This window comes from Lissotriton vulgaris, chromosome 7, assembly GCF_964263255.1.
Source record: "Lissotriton vulgaris chromosome 7, aLisVul1.2, whole genome shotgun sequence".
NCBI lineage: Eukaryota > Metazoa > Chordata > Amphibia > Caudata > Salamandridae > Lissotriton > Lissotriton vulgaris.
Genome location: NC_141695.1, coordinates 1,362,786,783 through 1,362,811,926, shown reverse-complemented (window position 1 = coordinate 1,362,811,926; position 25,144 = coordinate 1,362,786,783). Strand labels below are relative to the sequence as shown.

The window sequence follows — 25,144 nt, the reverse complement described above, 5'->3', positions numbered from 1 at the left end:
GCTCAGGGAATTTAAACGTTCTCATACCAAATCCGTGGCCCCAGTACTCCAGATATACAATTCTAAAGTCAGTGCAGCAATTTTGTATAGTTCAGAGTTGTGGGCACATGTGAATCTGGAAGCATTGGTGGTAATACAAAAGAAATTTTTAAGATCTGTAACGGGTTTGCCGCTATCTACCTCCCTAATTCCTCTCTATTTGGATTTGGGGTGTCACTCCTTAAGAGATGTCGCCCGATTTTAGATCAGTTTTATACTGAAGAAGACTCTGGGTGACTCCCGAATTAACCAACTATGCGTTGGCAGTCCAGGAAATTCGGGATTTGGATGTGAACAACAAAATAGAGTGGTTTTAGGGGTGTCAAATATATTGTCATTGAGATGGGACTGGTTCGGTTGTGGTCCTCTCCAGAGGGAAGTGTTTTTCCAACAAAAAAATAACTAAAGACAGCATATTGGGATTGGATATACACCCGACAGAATGCATCCTTCAATAGTCTCACATTGTCTAGCACCTTCCTATACACCAAATCCGAACCTTATTACCTCAATTCGCGACCGTGAACTATTTCATCAATTCAGAGTTGGTACACTACCGACCAAGGCCTTTACATCCAAGTGGTCTGGTTCATTCGCCAGCAATAGTAAATGTCCATTCTGCCCAGAAAGGGAAGAATCGGTGGGCCATATTTTATTTGCATGTCCAGCATATCTCAACCAGAGGAGATATTGGCTCAAACCCATTTGCACCTTGATGGGGACCAGGGACCGCCGCGAGGATTTCAAATTCTTTAAATTTGCTGTGGATGGCCCCTATGTGATTGCTAAAGCCAAGTTTTTGGGTCGAGTGTGGGTGACTCGCTGGTCTGAAGGGAGGCGTTTGTAATTTTTATTTACATTGCTCCCCCCTTTTCTTTTTTCATTTATATATGTGTTACTTGTTAGCATGCTTTTTAATGTTCTTGATGTATTTTTAATTATGTACTGTTTCTGGTCCACCATAAAGGCGGGTTTTAACTCAGTTTTATGATATTTATAGTTTTAATGCTGTATTATAGGAATGTCCCACAGTCACGTGTATTGGAATAGTGCAATGTAATGTTTGCTGATGATTTTTTAGTCCCTGTGTTTTATATTGTGCTGACTTTTGTGATTTTCTTTTTAAATCGAAATAAAGTATAAATGATTTATGATGATAATTGTGTTAGTATTGTCTTTCATGTATTTGTTTTTTTCCCTAACCCTAAATAACTTTTTTTTCCTCAAACACCTCTTTTCTCTCTTATTCTTGTGTATATGGCAGCCAGTGCTCCCACACACGGCTGTGTGTCACGTGTGTGGGGATGCTGGGAAGGAGGACACTGTTGAATCGGAAGAGGAGAAATTCACCATGTCTCTCATGGAGTGCACCATCTGCAATGAAATTGTACATCCACACTGCATCAAGGTAAGCTGGTATTATGTCTCAGTAATGGCAGTGTTGCCCATTTTGGTTTATCAGCATACCCCTTTGGTGGCTCAGACTTATTGTGCATGGGTTCTGCTCCTGGTGCCCCATATGTGCTGTTGAGCGGTCTCCTGGCTTCGATCAGCATCCCTCTTTCACTGTTATGTGATCACCAGTTCACATCTGCATTTTGGCTTTGGCAATCATCAATTTCAGACTGAAGATGAGGTTTTTTTTCTGGGTCATTTTTGACATATATTTGGCCTGTCAGGTGTGCAGACAGGAGTAATGTTTGTACTGGTTTTCATTTTCTTGTCACGTTACAGTATGTTAACATTTGCTGGTGAAAAGTGCAGAGATTTGTGTAGAAAGTAAAAAAAAAAAAAGATAAGTGCATATTGCAACATCTAAATTGTTTTCTTTATTAGGTTATACATAGGTTACAAATTAATGGATTTCCTCCATAGCATAGCGCTCCTTCATTCTTTTCTTCATACTCATTCCTCTTTTTGTCTTGATCACAATGTGCTTATTGTATTTTTTGCTAACCCCTAGACTGAACGAAGAGTCTATAAAATGTATATTTGCTCTCTGTAGGGAGGCATTTACTGAAATTCAGAAGACAAATTCTCTGTTTTTATGTAAAAAGGAGAGCCTCACCTTAAAGTATCATTCACCCTTGATCATTCAATCTCTTCCTCATGCAACTGCTTTAGGTTTAATTTTTCTTTTTACAAAGGTGTACAGAAAGATGAATTAAACTTAAAGTTGTGATCATGTCCTCCCAAGGTCTGGGGTCACTGGTCAGTGGCAATCTGATTTAATCTTGAAAAAGGGAGAAAGGTTCCTGTCTGTCAGAAGCACATGGAGCCATTTGGAGAAGAGGGCTCTTTTAACAGTGTGTGTTCTTTCTCCCTCGACGGCTCATAAGTATAGTGGGCTTGCTCCCTCTTTACAGACATATAATTCCATCTTAAGCTTACATACATATTTCCTGTACCATGTCCCTAAGTAGTAGAGATAGACCGGATGTGTTGGAGATTAAAATTAAGATGTGCCAGTCCTAGTGCCGCAATTCGGCAATTTGCATGCCCTTATTTACCATTTTTTGTTTCTCCTCAGATGGGGAGGGCTGACGGAATCATCAATGAGGAAATCCCAAACTGTTGGGACTGCCCCAAGTGCAAACAGGAGGGCAAGACAGGCAAGGTAAGGTGGAACCCGAAGTCCTACCAGAATGTCGGAGGTGCATATGTATATTATGCTTTTGCCTGCTATGCATCTATTTTGTTTCTGTTCAGTGGATTCAATCTTTTGTTAAATTTATCCTGCTGATTCCCTTTTAGTTTTTAGGTTGAGCTAGAGTGCGCATGCGAAGCATGCGTCTAGCTCGACCACTATTGTTGTCAGTCTCCTGGGAATCCGAGACAGGGTTCGGGCACGCGCGCGGATTGCACCTTGTGGGCGCGCACGCCCAGGCCGTGGCCATGCTTATCCCCTGCCTCAGTCCCCACAAACACACACGCAGGCAGGCACACAGACGCACACACAGACAGGCAGGCACACACGCACACACACACACACACACGTGCATGCATGCATGCATGCATGCATTCATTCATTTGCGCGCGCTCGTGCATGCGTGCATGCATGCATGCGCGTGCGTGCATGCACGGGCGGAGGGAGGGTGGAGTCCGCGTATATAGAACTGGGAAGTGCTGCAGGGAAAGCGCTGTACGTGATAACATCACCGCTCCTGGCCCGAGGTTCTTATGGTGTGTGAACTTACCCCCCAACTTCACCGCCGTGTCAGAGTCCTTCAACATTGCCATTAGAAGCACCGCCAGCAGCCAGGAAACCTCGGGACGCCGTTGCCTGCTTCACCTCCGTGCCGCGCTGTGGTTGGCTCAAAGTTTCAGCCATTCCCGCTGCGTCATCAAAGGGCTGCGCCGGGATTGGCTGCAGCTCTCCAGGACTTCAATGACATCAGCCTCTCCTCCAGAGATTGATGCAGTGTAGGCATTCTGCTTGTGTGCTCACTTAAATGCGCTCAACGCTCAGTATCCGCTTGTTTTGAAATCCTGTCGGGGTTGCATATGTGTATGAAAGACTGTGTACTCCTGTCAGTATGCATATGTGTCACCGAGCATCCGTAGCGTGTGTGTGGCACTTTACGGCTGCCTTTGCCCTGTCCCTTGCACTAGTGTCCTGGCTGCGCGCCTCACTTCCTGTTGCTGCTCTCTTATGCCTCACTTCCGCTCTTGACTATTCATCCTCCTCTCTTGCTACCGAGAGCCGCCACCTTCCCCAATTATCCATCGACCACTACTACTCCTTTTCCTTTTCTCCCAGCTTCCTGTATTATTTTCTATTTCTCTCCTTTACTTGCATCTTTAGTACGCTCCTTTCTTCTTTTAACCCCTTCTGTGTTAACCATTTCTCCCTTTCCACCTTCCCTCGCACTCAGCTTCCCTCATTCGTTGTACGTGCTCTTTTCTTCTCTTGCTTCCCTGTCTCTTCCCCTCTTTAAGTTTTCTTTGCCTTCCCCCTTTTTTATGTCATCTCATCCACTCTGTATTACCCATTCCTTTCCTTTCTTACAATCCCTCCACCTTAGGTACCCGTACATCCCGTAACCCCTCCTCTTCGCCCCACCCCTACTCCTGTTTATGATCGCTACAATCCCTTCATTCTTGCTCATGCCCCCCCCCCCCCCCCCCACGATTTTATCTTCTTGTTGACATTCCTTTCGCCCCTCTGCCCGTGGGTGCAGCCAGGGCAGAGCGCCTGGAGCAGGCAGACTTCTACCCAAAGCAGGAGAGGCCCTTCCTAGCCCCCCACACCTCACCCCCCTTTGCTCGGAGCCCCTTTGGTGCACTCGAGCCAGGGGTGTCCAACGCAGCTCCAAGATGGCAAGATCCATGGCAGAATTTCAGAATAAACACGGATACTTCACTCCACTTTTGGATTCGTTCAAAGTAAATGTAAGGCTCGGGCCGAGTCAGGACCCCAGTATAGCGCCATGAGGCCCATGCATCTGCCTCCGCTAGTTCTGGGACTTTAGTCACGTCTTTGCTGTCACTCTGTTCAAGTTGCCCATTTCCTGTTAGAGGTGTGGGTCTCAGAGTCTCAGCAGGCTGAGGGTTTAGGACTACAACAACAACAATGCTGTGTGTGGAGGGCCCACGAAACCTGCAGGCACCGCGTGACATGTGCTGACTTTAAAACAATTCTTGTCTTTTGAGTGGCTCGATGCGGATGTTTCCAAAATAAATACACTAATGATGCTCTTCACATGTACTTTTCAAGAAGAAAACGCCCCCGGATCTCCTTCACATGTTGCTCATATGTGGAGAGCGCAGTCTATTTACAACACTTCCCTATTCACATTAACCAGAGTCTAACCCCTTACTGTAGAGAGAACACGCAATGCATTTCCTAATACTCTCATTTTGAAAGTTCAGAGCAGGTCACGAGTTTATAGCACGATGTTCTTCTTTCGATCCATATAAGAGGAGGAGTCATAATGTGTTTTTATTCTTTAAAAAAAAGCATAGTGCCAAGTCTAATATTCAAAACCTGGGATTGCGTAAGTGCACGCCGAGTATCCTTCTTGCCATATAATTAGCAGTGTGGAGCCATTTCTAATCCAAGGAGCCTCATAAAAGCACTTGATGATGACAAAAGCGCATTGGCGCAAGTCCTTTCCACGCGGCCTCACCATTTCTCTGGAGATTTGTTATTCACCTAATCGTTCAAAGCACAGATGCGTTTATTTGTTTTTATTCACAGGTTTAGTATTGTGGGGGATGGATAATCCAGACTAAATGCTAGGGCTCCCTTAATGTTTTCTGACGAAAGGGACTTTGTCTAGGGACACGTGTGAGGAATTTAAGGTGTGTCTGGTAAGACTTTCGGCCAAACTATTACGTAAGACTGGATCTCTTTACCGCTTTGATTTTAAATACATTTGGTTAAGTCTACCAAAAAATCTCATAAGCTTACGGAAATGTGGCAAACATGACCTAAGTGTCACAATAAAAACAACCACGTGCAATGTAACGGGTCTCGCATTTACGCGTTTGAGCTATTGACATTGCAAATAATAATTCCTTTTTTAGGTCTACTGGGGTTGAACCGCGCGAAAGCGCGGTCTCGCCAGAGACCTATTGTGAGCGACTCTGCTTCCCAGGAGAGGGGACAGGAGCTGGCCGCGCGCTTCTCTGAGAGACGGAATACAGCGGGCCACGCGCACGTGAACGCCCGCTCTATTGAGCAGGTTCACATCGTCTCGCTCTCACAGCGCTTTCAGTTTCGCGCGCTGAGCGGGAGGTCCCGCTCGTGACGTGTCCGGTGGACGTGTGTGCCTCGTTGCTCTTCACGATTTGGGGCGGGCATGTGTTTTTCCTCTTAATGAATTTCTCCTGCTTGTTTCCCCGAGCGGCCCCTGTTAATCACGGATTGCCCGCAGGTGTCCGGCGCATCCAGGCCAGGCCCGGGCAACGTGCAGCGCCAAAGCGAGGCCAGGCGGGGTGCCGGGAGAGGGTAGGCTTAAGTGCGGGGATTCGGGCTCTGGGGAGGCCTTACTAGGGTTCAGGACAGGCCCACCTGCGAGGAGTCGTGCCTAGACACTTCCAGTCCCGTCCATCCGGTGCACCCTGCGAGGAGGGGGCACGAGGCGCCGCGATGTCCGCCTCGGAGCTCTACAGAAAGGTAAGGCCGCACCGTTAACATGCACAGGGGGCCCGGCTTGGGGTGAGGCTGGGAGAGATGGGGTGTTGTTGAAAGTGGTTAACTGTCTCGAAAGAGCACGTAGACCTTCATAGCTACCAAGGTTTCAGATTGCTATGTGTGACGGTTTCATAATTTTTGTGTAATTATGAGTGACATTTCAGCGGCTATGAGTGATACTTTTTCGGAAGCAAAATCAAGCAATAAAGTCTGGGAAGTCATACATATCTGCAACCTGAAGCCCTACTGACTTCCTAAACTGATCGTACTGTTAATAAGAAACGAGGACTCCGATGTGCACCCCTCTCATTGAAAGTCCACGCTGTACCACTGCAAACAAAAGAACGTTTCTGCAAATGTCAGCAAAGTCAGTTATTGTAGTAGGGTCAGTTAGAAAACCTGCGCAGTGTGCCTGCCACTTGCTCACCTCGAGTAGAGAAAATATCATAATGACTGCAATACTAGGGGGTACTGAATGTAGCCTGTAGGAGAGTAGGGTCTGCAATCCTATGATCACCCAGATTTTTTGCTTTTGTTTCACTGTTTTACGACTTTATCTGGCTGTGGGCCTGCTAATCAGACCCACAGCCTAGCTGTTCTCTCACTAAATTACAACGTGTACCCTAGGTGCATTTACCAATTGGTATTGGGCCACCTTATCAGACCCTGTAACTCAGGGCATAGGTGTACCCAGGGCCTACCAGGGGCTGAAGCATGTATTATGCCACCCCTGGCTGGCCATCTAAATCTGACACAACTGGCTGCACGACAGCTGGGGCAAGGTGGTGTAATCACCCTTTGCTTTAGATATAGTATACCTATATCTAACCCTAAAATGGACACACAGATTCCTATCAGTCACTCCTATGGCAGGCCTTGACAATCCTGAAGGCAGAGTGCTTGGAATCGTGTGAGATGGTGCTCTGGCATGAGCTGAGCCCGCTTGCGGAACCAAGTCCTAATAGCTGTTCCATGATAACGCATACCATATACTCTTAAGTGCATTATAATCCTCGCGGTTAAATGCTATCTTTGGTATCGCTGTATCAAAACATGTCGAGTAAGGTGTCATACGAATTGGAATACTAACCCCTCGCCAATTCTGGCGACGGGGTTAGCATTCCACCCTTCTAGAGGGACACAACATGTATGTAACTGTGAACCCCGGTTAAAGTTAACTCAAGCCTCAGCATCACAAAATGGATGCAGCCACCACAGACACAAGTCTGACCCCCTGCAGCTGGGAGTCCTTCCAGCGAGGGGAGCTTGGACAAAGGGTTTCCTGTCAGGGGCGGTGCTAGCACCATCCCAGACAGGATTTTGTGTATCCTGGGTAGGAAGGGCTTTACAGGAAGGTGACTGCAAGTGGCACCCCGGTGCTCACTATGCATAGGCCGGCTAGAACCAGTTTCAGGGGCACACCAGCCCCTGAGCTGGGGAAAGTCCGGCACGGGAGAGGGGTGTAACCACCCCCCTTCCTGGTCCCACCCCTAGGGCAGGACCTAGTCTCGTACCCACCCCTTTCTTTAGGATAAAGGCAGGAGCGGGGACCCTTCCAAATTAGATCATCTTTGAATCAAGAAACTACTTTCTACGAAAGGAACTCTCGACTTCTTCTCAAGATTTCTCCCTTGTGGCTAAGGAGTAGTCACCCTGCACCCGCAGGCACCATCCAAGAACACTGCGGTTTGCTGCACGTCCTTCCTCCGGAATCCGACCGACAAGCACGACGAGACCCGGCTTCCCTGGCACCTCTGACCTCTACCTACCTCTACAGCTAAGCTGAGAACCGTAGGTGCGACGAGACCTCGAGGGACCGGCCATCATCAGAACTGCACGACTTCTATCCAGCACGACTGCCGAGGGATCCTCTGGTGAGGGCTTTGGGGTCCGAGAAGCCCCGACCCTGAGCAGCTCCAGCACCGAAGTCCAGCCCCCCAGCATCCACGAGATCTGCGTGGGGCCCTTCTGCTTTTTGCTGCTCACCGCGTTGTCTGGCTACTAGCCTGCTGGCTTGTGGCCTTCCCGACGACGACCGACGACATCACCACTGCTAGTCTGGTTGCTCCAGACTGGCCCTTGCTCCCTTCCAAAAGAGGAGCACCCCGGACCCTCCTGGTCCACTCCGGACGCCATTTTAGGTCCACCGCGTGGGCTTGAATTAGCCAAGACTTGTTGCCCCAATCCTGGGTCCAGCGACGTCGACAGCATCAACCATCGTGGGACAGCTCGCACCTCCATCCTGGTCGCCGACAACGCCTCCTGGTCCGTGAGACTGCAGAGCCCAGCGTCGCCCACTCACCTGGTCGAGGTGACTACCATCCGGTGCCATCCTGGTGCCCATCTAATCACTGGCTAGTGATTCAGAACTTGGTCCCCTCTGCTTACAGGTGTCTTCCATCTTCGATCCAGGCTTGGATCCACCGAACAATCTTCACTGGTCACCTGCCAGCAACTCCTTCTTTCAGGCTCCTGGTTCGTCAACGAGGATTCCCGACGTCTTTTCAGACCTATGCAGCCGCAGCCCCTGGGCTAGGTTACTTCGGCATTTCGGTGCCGCAGCATAGCCTCACTATTCGAGGGTCCAGATCCACTTTCGTTTTCAGCCTACCTTATCGGGTTCGCCCGAGAACACTAACTTTGCTTTTTCTAGCCTCCATAGACTTTGTCCCGCATCCCGCATCCCGCGTGAGAGTGCACACTCTGCACCCGAGGCCCCTAGGCCTCCTACTAGTAATCTGAAGGTTCAGTAACGTAGTCCTAGCGATTCCAAAGCCTATTAGTACAGTACTTACCTGCTAGTAATTTCGCATTCCACTTCCATAGTATATGGTTTTTCGTGCCCCTCGGGCATTTGTGTAAATTGTGCAACTTAAAGTATTTTCGTAAGAGTTTTGTTGTGTGCTTAGTACCCTGTCCTCATAAAGAGTACAGGGCTGTTGTGATCTAAATAAATACACTGTTTATTTTCATAACACTTGTGTGGTGTCCTTTCACTTGTTGTTCAAGAGGTATATGTGATGGTATCCACTCAAGTGATAGTGATCCCTAGAGTGATGGGGAACACACAGTGTTGTTAAAATGCCCCTCACACACCAACAGGCCCCTTGGTGTCATGCTTCATCATCGGGGCCTTCGCACCCCTCTACGGGACGCGGCGTGCTACGACTCGCGAATACGCAGGAGCACTTGAAGTGAACTATGTGTGGGGGTGTGTGTTATATACCAAGATGTGAGTGAGGTGAGGTGAAAAAAGTGAATAAAAAATACCTGGCACGTGGGAAGAAAAAACTTTTTAAGAGGCGGCATGCTAGTCACCTCAGCTACCCGGACCTCATGTAATAACCATCTGCTCCTGCAGTGCCTCTGACATGACTGTAGGGCCCGCATCACCGTTCAGTAACCGCTGGATCCAGGAGGCGCCAACGTTACCCCTTAAAGCACAACTCCTGGAAGCCTACTGTACACCTACCTGTTGACGAGCCACCAAATTGCAGTGCTGATGTGTTTTAAAATGAAGTTAAAGTGCAATCTGGATTTGTAATGAAAGCATCTGATAACTAGCTGTGGGGGAATTAGTGGGAATTACTACGGTCAATGTTTCTGATTTTACTGCATAGGCTGCATACAGTACATGTATTTTCCCCCCATCATTTTGCATGCAGTAACATTTAAATTGCTTAATATTTGAATGGAAAATGATGGCTTATTCTCACAGCAAACTGGATATTGTTGGATGTTTGTGTCCCTGGTGCTGTTTTAAGAAGTGTAAATGTGCCAGATGCCAGGATCCTACCAACTCTGTTTTGAATCCAATGAGTGCACTTTAGCTGTGGCCCTTCGTTTAAGCCTTTCCCCCATATGTTGCTAGCACATAGTGGAAAAATCAGGCGGGCGTCTTCATGGGTCTTTTTAAAATAGTTTGCTTGGCAAAGTTCAAGGAAGAGGTTGTGAAAATGAATTTTGCCTTTTTTTCCTTCAAATTTCCCTACTCATGTCATGCCAATCAGGGCAGTTTGCCCATTACCAGACTTCCTCATGTCATGCCAACCAAGACAGTTTGCCCATTACCAGACTTATTGTGATATGCAGAGACAGTAGGGTAGGAAGGTGCAGGATGACCCCCGGGTCATCACTGTGTGTGAATAATAACCGCTGTGAGGCCGTGCAGAAGGTGCATCATCAGAGCTGTGTGAATAAGAACTGTCAGCCCCGTGCGTGAGGTGCATCATCATAGCTGTGTGAATAATAACTGTCAGCCCCGTTCCTGAGGTGCATTATCAGAGCAGTGTAAATAATAACAGCTGTGAGCCCGTGCGTGAGGTGCATCATCAGAGCTGTGTGAATAATAACTGTCAGCCCCGTTCCTGAGGTGCATTATCAGAGCAGTGTAAATAATAACAGCTGTGAGCCTGTGCGTGAGGTGCATCACTTATTTGCCCCTCTTTCGAGTTTCAAGGGAGGCTCAGAAATACAGGCACTTTCAGGAGGCGTCAGCCCCGTGTGTGAGGTGCATCATCAGAGCTGTGTGAATAAAAATTGCGTCAGCCCTGTGCGTGAGGTGCATCATCAAAGCTGTGTGAATAATAACAGCTGTGAGCCCGTACCTGAGGTGCATCAGAGCTGTGTGAATAATAACTGCGTCAGCCCCGTGCGGGAGGTGCATCATCCACATTGCTCAGGTCACCCAAATTCCTAAACTCTCTACCACACTGCTTTCAAGAACAGCATACTCTTGCACACACTCACACTGCTCACCAATTCAAAGTTTGCTAAAAATTTGATGCAACGCATTGTCATACACAATGCCAATAACTCAAACTTTAATGCTGCGAGACCTATTGCATTGTAAATGCTTGTCTTGTTTTGTTAAGTATCGGGACTTTAAGTGATTTGCCTAGAATCACAGGATTTTGAGCTGTGGAGAATCGAGCCTATCTCACCTCTTCTAAAATCAGCACCGCTGGCCGGAAGCCCACATTTTCTGGCCATTTTCTACAAACTTTTTTTGGGCCAGTGCACTACATCGAAATATTCCATTTCAGCAGACTTTGCACTTATCCTCCCATAGTAATCAAAAACTTAATTTTCCGTCTCGGTGATTTAAAATAAGTGTGATTAAAAACTCACTTCTACACTCTATATCAAAGGTTTCCAGCCACAACCATTCAACAACTGGTTCAAATTTGTTCTCTCAATGGTTCAAGCTTTATTACAAGTGTCACAAAAAGATGTTAATATTTCACTTCTGTTCTTGATTTTCGTCACAATAAAATACACTGAACATAATCTTCACGAAAGTTATTTACAAAAGTTTAAGCTATTGCCATTATAAATGACAATAATAATAATATTTAAGTATTAATTATTTAAAAAAATTAAAAGCCATTGTTATTTGTAATATTAATACATCTAAGTCACGTAAATACAACACATATTGCATTACAAATGCTATTTGTGTCACATTTGCGAAAGTTATAACTATAGGCATTGTAAATGACAAAGCTATCAATTTTGCTATTTTCAAAACCAACACGTAATAATAAATGTGTCATTTACAATACCAATAGCTCAAACTTTCCTAATGCGCGACCTATTGCATTGCAAATGCTTGTTCTACTGGTTCCTCAACTCTTGACACTGGACAGCCCTTAGAATCTGAGACATTGTTAACTTGATGGAAATCAATGCCGAGTATCTGAGCCCCATCTGATTTTCGAACTTGTAATATCGAAGAAGATCATTTGCAATGCAAGGGTCCTGTGATGTCCAGGGCTAATAAGAATCTAATTCTCTTACAACTGCTTCTCTTTGAAATTTTGTATCTAGAATGGTGTTCTCTCTACTCTAGTTCCTTGTTTTGTTTTAATTTGATATTCCAAAAGCAGGGCTTTACCAGGTAGGGTTGAGAGAACCTTTCCTACAGACTGTACAAATAGTCATAAGTTTTTAGTTCGAGGCGTCTGCTTTTAGATGCACATGATTTGCAGAAGTGCGCTATCAAGTGGCGGGCTAGGATGATTGCAAGTTATTTTTTTTCGAAAAAGTTTTTTCGAGCCACAAGGCGATGTGACTCCTCCATACTGCGCATGGGCGTCAACTCCATTGTTTGATTGTTTCTTTCTGCCGATGGGTTCAGATGTACTCTCTGGCTCTCCAGTTTGAGATCCTTATGGGGTCCCTTTGGTTCGCCAGTAGATTCTAGACCCCCCCCCCCCCAACTTGACCGTATTTTCCCGATAGCATAGTCACTCTTGCTTTCCGAGCAAAATAACTTTTTGCGTGTCTGGTTCTTCTACTCTGCTCTAAGGCTTACGAGCCATGCCCGGCTGGGCCCATTCAAATTCGACAGATCTTATCTGAAAATGAGCTGCCAATGAAACACACTCTGTTTAGTTTCTGTTAGAATTGCCATTCCAAATACCCTTGCACCCACCAACATTCAGTCTGCAATCTATGCCTCTCTTCATACCATCTGGAAGACACGTGAGGCCTGTAGGTCAATCCAATCTAAAAAGACCCTTTGGGACCGATGTGTGTGTCATCAAGAAATGCACTACAGACAAGCAGACAACACACATGACCTCTTTGGCCGACAAGATGAGTAAGAAGAGGAAGCCGCATCAGCCCAGGAAGAATCTTTCTCCATCGAAGATTCTGATTCAGTCAGAAACTGAACATGATCCAGCCATCCTGGAGTTTGCCCACAAACATCAGATAGTGAGTACAACTGCCTACGATTCGAAGCCCCAAAAATCGTCTCTGTCCAAAAAAACTGCTCCCGTTCCGCCACTGCATAAAAGCCATGGGGCGCACCGACATATAGACTCAAAAGCCCCACCCTCAAGCTCAACACTAAAATTTCGGCCTACAGCAGGGGTCTCCCCCCTCCCTGAAATCTGATTCCACATCGACACATCAAGCAATAACTTCAATACCAAAAGACAAGGGACATAATGCTTTAGCTCCGAGCACACCGGCACCGAAACCAAACCTTTCCTCTGCACCTAAATGTTACACCTTCGGACCAAAAACTCCACCGAACCAGCAGCGACGTGAAAAGGGTGGCGAAAAGTGGCACAGAGGACAAAGGGCACAGGCACAACGAGCAAAATGGGCAAAAATAGACAATCACAGAAAATGACATACACAAGGCATAACAATAAAAAGACAGACAAAAAGGCAATAACGGGCACAGCATGCCGACCTACCAGCTTAACAGCAGAAGGGCAAGGCTTTTTCACTGGACCACCTGGGATGAGGCGCATGCAGGACCCTGCGGGTGCCGGTAAGTAACAATTTAAATTTTAACTGACAAATTTGCCTAATATTTGTCAGAAAACCAAGTCTGCAATCCCTTTCATTCATGTACAATCTCGCAACTCCAATGTAGGTTTATTCAACGACTTAATCTCGTAGACTTATGCTATGTAATTTTGTGCTGGTGTTGGACTTGGGTCTACTATACAGAATTTCATATCCAGATACAAAAGCAATGAATAGTATAGAAGTGCATTTGTTTCTGAATGTCACAGGGGAATTAAGATGGCGATCTGAAAAAGGGAGTTAAAGTTCAATTGTCACCAGTTGAATTTAAGTCACTTGTGTCCATGTTTAGTATCCTCTTCAGCAACCAGGATCCTTCCAGTACCAATTCACAAAACACAATGCTCAACCTTGGAATTATTTTTTTTTAAAGGCAACTAGCTTTTCTTTTGGTTTATGCCTTGTTGGTGTTTCATTTGCATTCAACGTGAACATTTAAATCAAAATTCCTAACCTTTTGAGTTCATTGTGCATATTATCTAAGATTGTTTTTTTTTTCTCTGTAAAATCCTTAAATATTATTATAAATGATCGGTCATGGTCTTTGAAAATTCAGTTGTGTTGCCTGAGGCTTTAAAGTCTTTTTTGGCTTTCTCAATTTTGGTTCTAGGATATTACCGATGCCTCTGGTAAGCGCCGTACTGACAATGGAGAGGAAACAGTTCGGTGGAAGCTGACAGATGAGCCTGTACAGAACAAAAAGAAAAGCATGGACGACACTCAGGGGCACAAGCGTAAGAAAGAGAAGGAGCCACCAGCAGACACTGGACCCAAGAAGAAGGTCTGTATTGATTTCTGTTATAGGCAGTTGTGGGGACTCTCATACCAAGCTCAGAGGATTCTATGGTCATCATTCTTCAAAGAGGTCAAAAAATATAACTTTTTGTGAAAAATAGGGGAACGGTGTCAAGTGAGGAAGCATATAAGTAATACAAAGGTGTTTTTTGCAAAGTGTATGCAGATTGTATAGGAAACTTGGAAAGTACTGAGTTCGAGGCATGTGGGCTGCTGAATTCATATCTGTGCATAGTCCGCCACCTAGTGTTGGGTCCGGATGATTGCACATTGTTGTCCTGGAAGAGTCTTCGAAGTATCACGAGATAGGTGGCTCCTCCCCTGGACTACAGTGCGCATGGGCATCGCCTCCATCCCCAGATTGTTTTTTTCCGCCATAGGGTTCGGATGTGTTTTCGGTTCCCTCCTTCGGAACCGATAGTTGTTCGATTTACTTGAGACCAAAAGGTCTTTAGGCTGGGCGTCGGTATAGTTGCGTTCGGGTTTTTTCTTACTGACTCTCAGCTCCAATCTCCTACTGCCCTTCCACGTGCTTCGACGCGGACGGGCCTACACTACCACTTTTGCTATGGAGCGGACTCCATTCAGGAAGTGTCCGCTGTGTCACTCAAAATATTCGCACCTCGACGTACACCCCGTGTGCAACACATGCTTGTCACCGGATCACCGTGAAGACACCTGCATGGCGTGTTCAAAGGTTAGGAGTAAGAAAACTTTGAAGATTCGCCGGGCTAATCGACTCCAGGCACAGTTGTCGGCTTCGGCGCCCCCACCTGATGACATCTTTCAGGAATCGGTCGAGGAAGAGGACGGCGTACCAAAGTCTGACTCTGAACACGCGTCCGAGGAAGAAACCTACGACGCAGATGAGGAGACCTGCGACGAAGTCTCCGGTGAGGTAGGGGACGACGAACTGATTTGTGCCACGATGGAGGATAGCTCAGAAGAAGAGCTTCCCCAACCGGACTCCGGGGTTACCCCCCGTCATACGGCCCAGGTCGAGGGATCGCCTTCGGGCCTTACCCAAGATCTTACTATGAGTCCTACGTCCCCGCCTCCGGGCCCGGTCACGGACATTTCTAACAAGAAACCGAAAGTGAAGCCAACTGGTCCCGCACCCTCGGATGCGAAACCGAAACCGAAAGTGGCGTTGGTGAAGAAGGTTCTGGAGGCGTCAACTTCCAAGACACCCAAAATGGCCGACTCGAAGAGCCACGCCAAAATGGCCGATCACAAGAGCCGCGCCAAAATGGCCGACTCGAAGCCCTCTGGGTCGGCGCCGAAGGTGAAGGCATCCGACGCGGCTGCGTCGGCACCGAAAGGGGTCGCGGACCCGAAACCGGCTTCGAAGAAGCGTCACGCTGATGGTGCGCCAGGCCATGGGGCGTCGGCACCGAAGAAGAGGCCTACCGGCGACCGGACTCTCGGAGACGAAGAGTCGCTCGCGACGGTTCAGCCCTCGGCATCCCTTACGAAGAAGGTGGGAGAATCCTTAAAGCGGATCCAACAGTCCACTGTTGTTCCCAGCCAGGACACTGTAGTGCCTAGGCCCACGCCGAAGCCTGCCAAGGAACAAACGCCAATCCGTTTTACCCTTCCTCCCAAGTCGGCGCCGAAGGCCTTCGCGCCTAAGCAGAGCGGACACTCTCAGGAAGTATTGACGCCGAAGGCTGCCTTGGTGGTGTCGAAGCTTCGGCTCCAACCGCTCGCGGTGGAGGAGCGTCGGGAGGTGACCATCGACGCCAACACCGGAAAATTGTCGCTCCTCAAACGAAAGATTACGTCGGAGCCGCCATTGGAACCTTTTAGGATCCCACTTAAGAACAAAAAGTACTCTGCGGACTCTTCGGCTCTGATGGAACCTCTGTCTCCACAAGCCATGGAACACTCGCCGGCCCACTCCCCAGTGCCTGGTGTCGACGAAGAGGACGAGGAGTACAACTATCCTGTGTACTCGGATCCGGAAGAGGAGCAGGTGCCCTGGACAGCAGGAGGCGACGCGGACGACCCGCAGTCAAGCCAGGACACTCAACTTTTCGCCGCGAAGACGTCACCGACAGAGGACTCGGCGGCGTTTAATGCATTAATAGAGAGAGCAGCAGCGAACCATGACGTCGAACTGCACTCAGACCCTGTGGATGTGGACTTCTTAGTCGACACCTTCTCGGTAGCCGAAAAGCAAGTCAAGACGCTACCGATGCTCAAAGGGGTGCTGAAGCATGCTCAGGAGGTGTTCAAGGAGCCCACCCGGGCGCGGGTGGTCAATCCTCGCATCGACAGGAAGTATAAGGCGGCACCCACGGATCCCACGTATATTAAGGGACATTTGCCATTGGACTCTCTGGTGGTGTCCAACGCTCGGAAGAGGGCGAATTCACAGACTACTGGTGATGCTCCTCCCCCAGACAAAGAGTCAAAAATCTTTGAGGCATCAGGCAAACGCATTGCTGCACAGGCAGCGAACATCTGGAGGATCTCTAACACTCAAGCCCTGCTTGCACGTTATGATAGGGCCCATTATGACACATTAGAGGCCATCCTGCAACACTTGCCTGACCAATACAAGGAGGCGGGGGAGATGCTCATTCAGGAGGGTAAACTTATTACTAATGCATCCATCAAATGTACCCTAGATGTGGCAGACACTGCCTCCAGGGCTATCAATACAAGCGTGTTACTTAGACGCCATGCCTGGCTTCGAATTTCTGGGTTTAAACCCGACATACAAACCACAATATTGGGTCAAACAGTGAATCCTGACCATCTGTTCGGCCCTGAGGTGGATGCCTCCCTAGAAAAAATGAAGAAAGATACCGAAACTGCCAAGTCTATGGGGGCTTTACAAAGTCAGCAGTTTCGGGGTGGTTCCTTTCGCCGCTCCAATTCAAGAGGCACCTCAAGAGGTCAGGCATCCCAGTCCACGCAATACTACAAGGGTAACACCCAGTCCTCGTATAACAACAACAAGGGCAGGGGTGGCTACAGAGGCAATAATATCAAAGGCAGGGGACGTGGAAACAATGCCTCCAGGTCCACCACCTCCAACAAGCAGTGACGCCTTGTCACTTCCCCCCGATCACACGACACCTGTCGGGGGGAGACTCCAGCAGTTCCTGCCGGCGTGGAGGTCCATCACCACGGACAGGTGGGTGAGGTCTCTTATCCAGTACGGGTACTGTCTAGAACTTAAGTCCATTCCACCAGACATACCGCCAAGAAGCCGTGCTATGTCCGACGAGCACTTGACCTTGTTGCAGCAAGAAGTACTGGTCATGCTGCAAAAAGGGGCGATAGAGCTCGTTCCATTGCAAGAACGGGGAACAGGGGTTTACTCCCTGTATTTTCTAATCCCCAAAAAGGACGGATCACTCAGGCCGATCCTGGACCTCAGGCCCCTGAACTGGTACATCACCTCAGAGCACTTCCATATGCTCACATTGCAGCAGGTGCTTCCCCTGCTCCAACGGGGGGACTTCCTAGCAACGCTGGATCTGAAGGATGCCTATTTCCATATTCCCCTGCATCCTTCACACAGAAAGTATCTCAGATTCAAGATCTTAGACCAGCATTACCAGTTCAGGGTCCTGCCGTTCGGGGTCACCACGGCACCGAGAGTCTTCACCAAATGCCTAGCGACTGTAGCAGCGCATCTCCGTCGCCAGCACGTCCATGTCTTTCCATACCTAGACGACTGGCTTATTCAGGCAAAGACGGAACAGCAGTGCGTAGACCACGTGTCACGCACCATTCACCTCCTGCACGATCTGGGATTCTCTCTGAACTACCCAAAGTCCCATCTCCAGCCCGCCCACGTGCGACAGTATCTGGGCGCGACAATCGACACTCTGGCAGCCACTGCGCAGCCGAGTTCGGTGAGAATCGCCAGTATCCAGGCGCTGATCCAACGATTCAGACCCCAAACCTCGCTTCCAGCGAAGGTGTTCATGCAGTTGATAGGCATGATGGCCTCCTGCATCTCCATTGTCCCGCACGCGAGACTACATATGCGTCCGCTTCAGGAGTGCCTGGCACGTCAGTGGACTCAGGCTCATGGGCAACTGACAGACCTAGTGTTGGTGAGCGGTCGGGCGTACAACTCTCTGCATTGGTGGAATCCACTGAACCTTTGCAAGGGCCGACCATTCCAAGAGCCTGTCCCACAGATCATCCTGACAACGGACGCCTCTCTCCAGGGATGGGGAGCGCATGTACTCCATTACACGGTGCAGGGACTATGGACACTTCAGCAAAGGAAGATGCACATCAATGTATTGGAACTGATGGCAATCTTCATGGCCTTAAAGGCGTTCAAAGTACATCTGTGCAACAAGGTCGTGTTGATCCGGACGGACAACATGACGGCCATGTACTACATCCAGAAGCAGGGGGGAACACACTCTCCACAGCTGTCTCATCTGGCTCAGAGCATGTGGAAGTGGGCCATTCAGAGGAACATCTTCCTCATGGCAGAACATCTCCCAGGCAAGGACAACCAGATGGCGGATCTGCTCAGCAGACACAGCCATCAGATGCACGAGTGGGAGTTACATCCATCAGTACTCCAACCGTACTTCCAAAGGTGGGGTCATCCAGAGATAGACCTGTTCGCCACAAAGGAGAACGCAAAATGCCAAAGCTTCGCCGCCAGGTTCCCACACCCCCAATCACAGGGCAATGCGATGTGGATGAACTGGTCAGGCAGATTTGCGTACGCTTTTCCCCCAGCACCTCTGATACCGCTGGTGGCACGCAAGCTCAGGCAACACTCGATGACGCTCATCCTGGTTGCTCCAACGTGGGCTCGCCAACCATGGTACACCACGTTTCTGGAACTCTCCGTGGTACCGCATCAAAGGCTTCATCTCACTCCCAGCCTTTTGACGCAGAGCCATGGCGACATTCAGCACCCAGATCCGCAACAGCTCAACCTGGCGATCTGGCTCCTGAAGTCCTAGAGTTTGGCTACCTCAATCTTCCTCCCGATTGCATGGACATCATTCGGGAGGCGAGAAAGCCCACTACTAGAGCTTGTTATGCGGCTAAATGGAAGAGGTTTGTCGTCTACTGCGTGGAGCACAGCATTGACCCGCTAGACGCTTCCATTCAAAACATCATATGTTACCTCTTTCACCTGTATCGGTGTAATCTAGCTTACTCTTCCATCCGCATTCACCTGTCTGCTATGGCAGCATACCTCCAAAATAGGCAACACCTGTCACTCTTTAAGGTCCCTGCTATCAAGGCTTTTCTGGAAGGACTCAAAAGAGTCATTCCACCAAGGACTCCACCAGCTCCTGAATGGAACCTTAATGTGGTTCTTACAAGGCTGATGGGTCCTCCTTTTGAGCCACTACACTCTTGCGAGCTGCAGTTTCTGACCTGGAAGGTGGCGTTCTTAGTAGCAATCACATCGCTACGGAGGGTTAGCGAACTGCAGGCGCTCACCATCCAAGAACCCTTCTTCCAGGTACATGCCAACAGGGTGGTGCTCCGCACTAACCCTAAGTTCTTACCCAAAGTGGTCTCGCAGTTTCACATAAACCAAACTATTGAATTGCCGGTGTTCTTCCAAAACCCGGAGACGCTGGCGGAGCGGATGCTCCACACCCTTGATGTGAAGAGAGCCTTGATGTATTATGTGGACAGGACAAAAGATTTCCGCAAAACCAAACAACTTTTTGTTGCTTTTGCCACACAACACAAGGGAAATGCAATCTCCAAAGCAGGAATAGCTAGATGGATAGTAAAGTGCATTCAGATCTGCTACGCTAAAGCAAAGCGCACTCTCACTATTCCACCGAGGGCCCACTCCACTAGGAAGTTGGGGGCCTCTATGGCGTTCTTAGGTAACATTCCCTTAGAAGACATCTGTAGAGCAGCCACATGGTCTACCACTCATACTTTCACTAAGCACTACTGTGTAGACGTGCATTCAAAACAACAGGCAGCTGTTGGTCAGGCTGTTCTAAAAACGCTTTTTCAGACTGCTGCAGCTGGCACGGGCGGCCGCCGCTAATGGAGGGACTGCTATGTATTCTATGCACAGATATGAATTCAGCAGCCCACATGCCTCGAACTGCAAATGCTACTTACCAGTATGCATCTGTTCTTGGCATGTAGGGCTGCTGACATTCATATCGCCCACCCTCCTCCCCGGCGCCTGTAGCAGCTGCAGTATGTATTCATATACAAACATATGCTCATAGCATGGTCATCACTCACTTCTTCACTCCATCTCTGCCTATGGCTAAAAACAATCTGGGGATGGAGGCGATGCCCATGCGCACTGTAGTCCAGGGGAGGAGCCACCTATCTCGTGATACTTCGAAGACTCTTCCAGGACAACAATGTGCAATCATCCGGACCCAACACTAGGTGGCGGACTATGCACAGATATGAATGTCAGCAGCCCTACATGCCAAGAACAGATGCATACTGGTAAGTAGCATTTGCATTTAGAGAGGGCACTGTTGAATGGCATCAGATTAATTGATGATCACCGGTTATGAGTCCAAGTGGGTGTGTCTCTGTGTGGGTCTCAGTCGGTCAATTGCCATTACTGAAAGAGTGACTTGGCACCCATAATTCTGCTGTCTGGTCCTAAACCGGCCTTCATGAGGAGTTCTGTTGTGTTATCGTCTAAAACGCTTATTTTATATTTGGTGCTGCATAGCAACAGATAATGTGCTTCATGCCTAATTTTGAACACGGTGTGCTACGGAGATGTACTAATGATATCCAGTTTCGCCATCCTGCTTCCTCATGCTCAATCAGTTGCATTGTGACCTGGCACACCAATGTTGGCTTTTCCAATTCTTCTCAACACTTTGCTATATTAGAGACCAGTAACTGCATGGCCCATAATTAATGTAATCAGGTCTGCACCCTATCATCTCACATTTCCCTCTTTTCTCTAACCTGTATTGGCTGTCTGACCATATTTGTCTGTCTGACCATATTTGTTGGATGCTTATTTCTCATGTTTTGTTCTCCGAACAGATGACTTACTACTTATACTTCTTACTTGTAGTGGAGTATTAGTTCATGGCATCAAGCCTTTGAATTATGCAGGTCAATCAGTTTCATATGCCATAGTATTGCTGACGCATTGAGTACTTGCTGTATTTTGTGTCCTGATTGATGCCCTTTAACTGCAGAATCCTCACTGTAGTAGTGTCAGACTGGATCTGGAAAATCTTGAGCATTACCTCTGTGTGCTGGTATTTGGCGTTGATTGGCTCCGCGGCGGTGTCAGAAGTGACGTGCACAGTGCCTCTATAGGCACCAGGGTAGTGCGCTGATATCCGTTCCTTTCTTTCTCCGCCAACACTGTTGATCCGAAGAGCTACCTCAGGCATTCTTTTACAACTTTTTGCAACTTTTTGTCAATCCTTTGTGAGTATTTTGGCCCAGTGTACATACTAGGGATATGTCCTCTAACAATAACCTACAGGTTTTAAACATTGTCTGTAATGTTAGGCAGATGTCTGTGTTTGATCCCTATTTGGTCTGTGTCCGGTGCTTGGGATCGGGCCATGATACGAAGTCCTGAGCCGAGTGCAAGTTGAAGCATTCCAGTGTGTTCTGCGATTAGACGATGAAGCTCCTGGTGGTGCTGCTGAAGAAGGCTCTGCATTGTTCCCATTCCGGAGGGAGATCTTGGGGTTGCTCCTGGAGTCGTTCCCAAGGGCAGTTGTCTCCTTACTCCAAAATGTCTTCCTCGAAGTGAGGGTAAGTACAAGAAGAATTCAAAGTGTCCTTGGGCTTCCCCATCCAAACGAAGTGCCCCAAGGCCATACTCCTGCAATCTACCTTCCTCCACACTTCCTCTTGTTCCCCAGAGCGACCCCTGCCCAATTAAAATAATTTTACTATGCCATCTTTGGGGCACCGACTCCCTCTGGTGTGCCTTCGAGCCCCAAAGAGCCGAGAGGTTCTCCTTCTGAGTTACTGCCAGCAGGTTTGCCCCTGACACCAGTCTGAACCTTTGGGTCAGCACAAGAGCTAGTTCAATGCCACCAGGTATACCTCCACCCACCCTGGCCTTCCCTATGCCACTAGACCACAAGCCTATTGCCATTTCTAGCTCCAAGACAGCACTGCCCTGAAGCTGCTCGAAGTCTACTCTGCTGCTTCCCAGATCTTGAAAACCTCTGTATTTGCCATCCTTAGACTCATCCCACTGAAAGGGAAGGAGGGGGCGGGGGGCTCAAGGAGAGGGGTATGGACCCTTTGAGGTGGACCCTGACCAAGAAGACAACCGGACGTAGGAGCTGGGTCATGCCAGTGACCTGGATACCTCCCTAGACTCTGGTATCTTTTGTAACTGTGATGTGTAGGGCCGTGGAGGTCCTTGTGCTACAACTGCTGTCCGTCAAGACCAATATATTGACAGAGTTGCTTCACTCAGGGGCTGGATCTGCACAGCCATTACCTCCCTTTAGTGAGGCCCTCACCGTCTGTCTTGTACCTTGTACTTGTGAACCTTGTACCGCAGCTCTGGTGCACCGCATAATTGCCTGTCCCCATCAACCCACCGTGGGAGACCCAGCATTCCTCTCCCAATAACACCCCCGCCCCCCGTCCCTTTGAGAGCTTGTAGTTCTCCAGCACTGGGGTGTCTCCGGCGGCGGCGGTGGTCTCGTCGACGAAGGTTGTCCCATCGACTGAGTTACTATAGTCTACGTCTACTTTCGCATCACTACCTCTGGTGCCAATTTTAACATCCAGCTCCGTGACACCTGCTGTTGACCGTCTGTTTCAGCGTCGTCCTGCTTCTGTGGATCTGCTTCCGTTTCCACGACACCCTCCGCCTCCTTCACCTCTTTTTGCCACGGGTTCGGTGCATGACTCTGGTTCTGATGAGGAGGAAGATGATAGATTCCGGGCAGCTCGAAGTCCTTCGGAGCTGGTCATCAAGTGTCAGGATTATGAGGACGATCCGGAGGATCATCACTTTCATGACAAGGAACTTTCTACACCGGTTCCCACAGCGCAAATACCGCTCTCCCTCATTTCTAATCTCCAATACATGTTGGAGGATTATAATTGACGTTTTCTGCCGTCTCACCATGGATCTCAGCCTAGGGAGCCTGCCACTACAGCTAATCCTTCGTCTACTGCACTGCCGGGGCCATCTGCGCCTTCTGTTACGATACAGGCAGCTGTTGATGAGGACGATGACGTTCACCAGGATTAGGAAGACGGCGAATTGGATGATGGGACCATGGCGGATTGGGACAACTATCAGATCCAAACACCGTCACCGCGTCCTTGGGGTCCTGTGGATTCCCCTCCTGTTGATATCGCTAGTTTTCACCAAATTATGAAAAGGGCGGCGCTAAGCTTCCAACTTCTTATGATTCTAAAGGATGAAGATTGTTTTCTTTATGACTTCAAGAGTCAGCCTCTTAAACGAATCCGTGCAGTGCCCATAATTGACTTTATCTGGAACGAAGGCGTCAAACTGATGCAGACGTCAAATTCTATTCCGGTGCGTCTTCCACGTTTGGAGAAAACATACAGAACACCAAAAGGTTTTCCTGCTTGCCTTATAGCACAACCTAAACCTGACTCTGCGATTACACAGGCTGCGCAGCGCCGTTCCAGGAATCCATCTTCCCCTATTTCCACGCCTCCTGACCGTGAGGGTCGTCGTCTTGATGCCATTGGGCGGACATTTTCAACTATGGCTTCTACCACCGTGAGAGCTGCGAATTCACTGGCCATTCTTGGTCGTTACGACCACCAAATGTGGTTGGATATGTCCTCTTTTATCGACCTCATTCCTGAGCCTCCCCGAGCGGATGCTCTCAAGATTCTTCAAGAGGGGGAAAGAGGGTCATCGGAGATTGACTGCTCTGTGGATATTTCTTGCACTGGTTTTCGTCAGCTTGCGGGTGGGGGAGCTCGTGCGAACGGATTACGGTCCAGATCCCCAGAGACCACCGACTTAAAGTCCCCTCCCAGCACCAAGAGACACTCCGGGATTTCTAACAGCAGCGTACCCAAGTCCCTAAACATGGTTGCCTGGAGGCCCGGGGGTACATAGATCGAAAGGAAGGTTCGAGGCATGTGGGCTGCTGAATTCATATCTGTGCATAGTCCGCCACCTAGTGTTGGGTCCGGATGATTGCACATTGTTGTCCTGGAAGAGTCTTCGAAGTATCACGAGATAGGTGGCTCCTCCCCTGGACTACAGTGCGCATGGGCATCGCCTCCATCCCCAGATTGTTTTTTTCCGCCATAGGGTTCGGATGTGTTTTCGGTTCCCTCCTTCGGAACCGATAGTTGTTCGATTTACTTGAGACCAAAAGGTCTTTAGGCTGGGCGTCGGTATTGTTGCGTTCGGGTTTTCTTACTGACTCTCAGCTCCAATCTCCTACTGCCCTTCCACGTGCTTCGACGCGGACGGGCCTACACTACCACTTTCACTATGGAGCGGACTCCATTCAAGAAGTGTCCGCTGTGTCACTCCAAATATTCGCACCTCGACGTGCACCCCGTGTGCAACACATGCTTGTCACCGGATCACCGTGAAGACACCTGCATGGCGTGTTCAAAGTTTAGGAGTAAGAAAACTTTGAAGATTCGCCGGGCTAATCGACTCCAGGCACAGTTGTCGGCTTCGGCGCCCCCACCTGATGACATCTTTCAGGAATCGGTCGAGGAAGGGGACAGCGTACAAAAGTCGGACTCTGAACCCGCGTCCGAGGAAGAAACCTACGACGCGGATGAGGAAACCTGCGACGAAGTCTCCGGTGAGGTAGGGGGCGACGAACTGATTTGTGCCACGATGGAGGATAGCTCTGAAGAAGAGCTTCCCCAACCGGACTCCGGGGTTGC

At 48.7% G+C, this 25,144-nt stretch overlaps 1 protein-coding gene across 6 annotated transcripts in view; it reads left to right on the top strand.

Annotated features, from left to right (window-relative positions):
* FBXL19 (F-box and leucine rich repeat protein 19) overlaps positions 1–25,144 on the top strand; it is a 369,014-nt gene that overhangs the window by 82,956 nt on the left and 260,914 nt on the right. For all 6 annotated transcript variants that reach the window (XM_086932059.1, XM_086932058.1, XM_086932056.1 and 3 more), the window contains 3 exons: positions 1,304–1,447; positions 2,570–2,656; positions 14,115–14,285. In XM_086932059.1, coding sequence (XP_086788185.1) covers positions 1,304–1,447; positions 2,570–2,656; positions 14,115–14,285 — 402 coding nt within the window. The remainder of the gene's footprint in view (positions 1–1,303; positions 1,448–2,569; positions 2,657–14,114; positions 14,286–25,144) is intronic.